This window comes from Condylura cristata, unplaced genomic scaffold (assembly GCF_000260355.1).
Source record: "Condylura cristata isolate star-nosed mole 26May11 unplaced genomic scaffold, ConCri1.0 scaffold00017, whole genome shotgun sequence".
Lineage (NCBI taxonomy): Eukaryota > Metazoa > Chordata > Mammalia > Eulipotyphla > Talpidae > Condylura > Condylura cristata.
Window position 1 is genome coordinate 1,612,639 of NW_004567118.1, and position 5,151 is coordinate 1,617,789.

Sequence of the window (5,151 nt, forward strand, 5' to 3'; positions counted from 1 at the left end):
GCACGTTCCCAGCTAGAGCCTTAGCTTTCCTGCCTGAGGTTGAGGGTCACAAAACCCTGGTCCAGGTCATTTTTATTGGACAGATAATGCCCTTTTTATTTAAAAAGTTTTATTTTGAGATCACTGTCATATGGACTTTTGATCCTGTACTCACTGAGGTCGTGAAACCAGGGGTCAGCCATCATCAATGAGACCGCCCTGCTCGAAGGGGCCCTACAGGCAGGAGGGTGAGGCAGGGTGCATAGGTTCCAGGCGGGACCGCCTGAGCGCCTGGGCCCCCACTGGGCCACTCCGCAGTGTCCACATCCCTTAACTCTCTGACCTGACACCCTGGGAGGCCCGTGGACTCGCATCAGGTTATGTCACTCCCAGGACTGTCGATAACGCACCAGGAAGGAGTTCTAAAGCCAGAGTCATCTTTACTACAAGGTGGTCTGACGAGGGGCTCCCCCCGCACCCCCAGTGCGCTTACATCAGCCAAGAAGTTCTAGCACTGTACGGGGCTAGTCTGGTGTCAGTGTGCACCTAGACGGACATGAGGAACGACCAGCCTGGGCAGGTGCTCCTAACCGCAGAGCATTAAGAGGAGAAAACTCACACACAGGATGACTGACCACGGACTCTGACCAAGAGGAGTGTCAGCTGTGCAGTGCCACCTTCAGAGGCTCCTCTGGCCTGTGTGAGGTTTCTTCATGATGCGGGGAGCAAGCAGTTTCAGGGAAAGACAAAGGTACAGGTCTGGCGGGGTGAGGGGGGCGGTCCCACTTACCTGCTCTCGTCTTCGATTTTGAGGAACGGAGCCTTCAGTCTGGCCACTGGAAAGGACGCACACATTAGCCCGCTCTGCACACGGGGTGCTCAGGGGCCCGGCGCCCACTCACACCTCCTCTGGCCTCTACCCTGGGAGGAGGAGTTCTACCACTGGAGGGAGGATAAGGGTGTCCCAGGACGCTCACTGGAATGCAGGCCTCCCTGGGTATGGATTCTGGAACTGTTCACTGACCACCAGAAAGCAGGCTGGCTGGGAGAAAGCCCAGCCTCCATTGGCTAGGCTAAAAGCCAAAGGCTTCTCAGACTTTCCTCCTGGAATCTCAGAATCCTGATGGGCCTGAGGACACACCTCAGACAGGGTTCTGTGTGAGGACTTGGATTTTTAGAGGGGGGTGGAAAGAGAATTAGTGTTTAGAGAGCCAGACAGAAGGACAGGAAAACACATGAAGGGTGAATCTGGCCCCTGAGAAAATAGGGCAAAGAGATACTGGGAAGACAGACTTGGAGTCAATTAATCAAGAGGCTCCCCTCTTGCCCCACAAGGGTGTTACCTGCAAGCCTACAAAAGCTCTCAGGCACCGAGAACCACATCTCTATTTCCCGTGGTCACCAGAGTCCTGTCAGACGGGCAGCTGAGGCAGGCCGAAGCCAGCCAGAACTAACAGCCACCAAATCCCCAAAGAGCTGGCACCACACAGCTCCCAGACCCCCACGAGGCTGCTGCTAGCACCCCAGCGAAAACCAGCTTATTTCCTTGAGCAGCAGCTCCCATTAATTACTTTTTGGGGGTGCTTTTTTGACTTTCTAATTAACTGACAGTGATTAAAATCAATTCCCCCACAGATTTCCTTGGATTTTGAACATGAGAGGTGCCAAGTGACTTTTCTTAGCTTCTGCTTGTACACGAATAAATGCCACTGAAAGAGCATCTTTGGGAGAAACATCCAGGGGGGGAATCTCTCCTGCTGTCCAAGAGGAGCCAGGAGACGAGTCTGTCAATCTGCCTGTTTGTCAATTTCAGGGAGTTTGGCATTTCCGAAAGTGGTAGGCAGCTGTCAAACTGCCCACCCCAAACTGCTCCTGAATCAGAGGGAAAGGATGCTGAACTTCAGTACATGCCCAGGGATGGCTAGAGGATGGAGCCAGGAGACCACCTGGGGTCTTGGCGCTGAGCAGAAGCCCCAGCCGGCAGCTCTGGATTTGCTCTGGGACGCAATTCTCAAAGCCCAAGCCCTGGAGACGCCACGGGGCAGCACAGCCTGGACCCACTTCCTGCCACAGAAAAGTGAGCAGACGCTGCCACAGAGGGAGCCGCGGGGCAGCGTTTAGGGAGGGAGGGACTGCAATTAGATGAGGAAAACTACCACACTGACCTTTCCGCGTTCTTGACTCTGCTGCTGGACCTGTTCCCTAAATGGGAGGGAAAAATAGGCTAAGATGTGAGGGAGCCGGGAGCCAGCAAATGGCCCCCAGGAGCAGGTCGCCGTGAGTCTGGCCCACTTGCGTCCTGTCGCCTGCCGGGCCTAAGCTAAAGCAGACCGAGCAGTGACACACTTGCCGCCCCCGGGACCTGGCTCGCGGAGCACTGTGCGGGTGTCTCACGCGGCTGCCTTTGTGGCGGCCCGCAGGATGGAGCCGGAGCCGCAGCGGCCCGCAGCCCTGAGCTGCCCCAGCGCGGGCAGCACCCAGCCGCCTCGCCAGTGTGGCGACCTGGCGCGGAGCAGGCACGCTCACTGGCAGCCTGCGTCGCCTGGGCCCTGCCACCATTCCAGGTCGGCCGGCAGGACCGTCCTATATGCTTCCCTGCGCCCTATCCTGCTGTGCCTGGGCTCCTTTGGGCAAACCAACATTTAGGCCAAGGTCAAGCAAAGTTAATGTTAAAGACAAAGTGGAACAAACTGAAAAATCGGTGTAAGAGTTGGGGGTCGGGGGTGGGACTTGATGCCGAGGCTGTGTACCTAAGTTCCAGATTCCCTTGCAGGTCATACCTCCAGGGCAAACCCAAAGCCTTCATATTCTCTCAAGTTATCAGCAGACTACACCTAGAACTCACTCCCAAAGACTCCCAAGTACCTACAAAATAGACTACTAAGTGAACAAAGCAAAGTAAAAATAAAAGGGGGGCATTTTGGGCATGTATGTTTGTATATGCCTGGAGTCCTGGAAAAATACCTGAGAAACTAGTCACATCGCTCATCTCAGGCAGGGAGCTTGGTGGCTACAGAACAGAAATCAGAGGGGAGCCTTTCAGTGTCTACCCTTTTGTATTATGGGAAGTGCAAATTAATTCTGCAGCAGCAGCAAAAGCCCACAGACCGCCAGGCCAGAGGGTGTGCGTGAGGTGCCGATGAGCGAACCATCTGATTCACATGTGCTTTGCGCTACTGTTGGTCCTGCTCCTGGGTGCCAGGCCCCAGGGGGACCTGCAGGCTCAAGCTTTCCTCAGACTTAGGCCGGGTGAAGACCTTAAAGTTGTAAGTCAGCTGGGGCTCTCCTGACATGGCTCATCGTCCTGACTCAGCAAAGGCAGGAGAAGTCAAGTAAGAATTTGGGATACTGCAACTATTTCACCCCATGATATGCCCACTCCTGCCCATGCAGGTTTGTGCCCTGGCACAGTCACCCCAGAGCGGCCGCCTGGCCAGCAGGCTTTCCCCTTATGCAGCAGGATGACCTACCTCTGGCTTCTGTGGTCCTTGTTTCTTTACACAAAAAGCATCAAGAGTCAGCTGCTGCACATGCATCATCATTTCTGTGGAGAAAACAGAGGACTGAGGCCAAAGGCTTCCACTCCTCAGTGGTGTACCAACCCCTTCCAGGGCTGGAGAATGCACCTCTCCCGGGCCGGCTGGCCTGCTCACTCCAGCCTTGCCTGCCACCTTCTGGCTACGAGTCACCTCTGCACCTCCTGGCTCGGTCTGCTGCCCCAGAAAAGCACTAAAGCTGGCTTCATCCTCTTTTGTGGCACTGACTACAACTCAGTTTTGAGCAGAAGGTACCTGATGGCTCACGAAGGGCTTTGAGGTAGTATTGCTGGAGAGCTGTTTCTGTGCAAAGACCAAGTCATATGATTATTCGGATGTAGCCTGAGGTGAAGACCTGGCAGGGGCTGCACATGTTGGAGTTAACTGGTCGATTTTCCAGTGATGACGGCTCCCTGGCCAGGGCCTCTGAGCAGTTCTCCTTTCCCTGGCGGTCTCAGACCAAAGGCTGGAGCACCCTGGCCAGCACCGGAGCTGTCCCTTCAGTCCAGTCAGCTCCTCGTGGAGCAGGGTACGAGGCCAGCCACTGCCAGCGATCCGGGACAGCTGCTCCAGCGTACCTGGCTCAGGGCCTGCACTCCAGTGGCTGGGGCAAGAGCAACCCCACAGAGAAGAAGGTGAAATTTAACCAGACCAACTAGTTTGGAATGTGGGTCACGCTGCCCACTGATGATGAGATTATGGATGATTTATATAGTATGAGGTTCAGTTTCATCTGTACAAGGGGGAGAGGGCTGTGATGAGGAGTAAATGAGCTAAGTCCACGCATGGAGTAAATACCCGACAGGTAGTCAGGGACACTAGGTCATCTCCTTACTGCATCACACCAGTCTGAGCAGGCCAAGCAGAACCGCACTGCGGGGTAGCACTCTGCTAGGTCACTGCTGGTCTCTGGACCCTCCAGTTTTATGGCTCAACATGGTAACAGTGCACTAGCTTCCAGCCACCAGAAGTGCCACAGCAAGGCTACGCCCTCCTCCCCCCACCCCCCCAGGAACACAGGGCAGAACCAGTACCATCCACATGCAGAATCCTCACACCCCAGGAACGGGCATTGGTCAGAAGGCTGCTGCTCCCGCTGCCTCCCCCGCTGCTGCTCCCCTGGAAAGATGAAGTAGAATGAAGCAGGGGCATAAGACTCCCCAAGACCCAGATACTAAGGGGACAGGCTGTCCTGGTTTCTGGGAGCTCTGGGTCACCTACACAGGGGATGTGGTGGGGAGGCAGGCAGGAGGGAGGGGGTGCCATGCCTGGAGAATCTACCCCAAGTCCAAGGAAGACCCCACCTTCCCCTGGGCTGTCACATCAGGATTTGTGATCCGCCTCTATGCTCTACTCAGATACCTCATGACCGGGAAGGAACACATGCCTTCAGGCACTGTTTGCAAGGGGGGCTGGAGGGGCCTTGGAGAGACCTCCCCAGCATCTACCAGCAACCACCATCATCACCAAGCAGGAAACTTCTGGGCCTGGGTCCAGTAACACCAACCTCCCTCATCATGGCCAATGCATGCCCACCTGGACATCACCTTAACAATGCCTCCTCCCACTTAACTGTAATGGCCCTGGATTCTCACACAAGGAAGAAACAGCTACTTGTAAAGATACAAAGTCTGAT

The 5,151-nt window shown here is 55.3% G+C and overlaps 1 protein-coding gene across 1 annotated transcript in view; it reads right to left on the minus strand.

Annotated features, from left to right (window-relative positions):
- DBF4B (DBF4 zinc finger B) overlaps positions 1-5,151 on the minus strand; it is an 18,634-nt gene that overhangs the window by 5,854 nt on the left and 7,629 nt on the right. The window contains exons 6-9 of the mRNA XM_012726009.1: positions 4,550-4,634; positions 3,450-3,523; positions 2,145-2,181; positions 770-815 (exon numbers count right to left, since the gene is read on the minus strand). Coding sequence (XP_012581463.1) covers positions 770-815; positions 2,145-2,181; positions 3,450-3,523; positions 4,550-4,634 — 242 coding nt within the window. The remainder of the gene's footprint in view (positions 1-769; positions 816-2,144; positions 2,182-3,449; positions 3,524-4,549; positions 4,635-5,151) is intronic.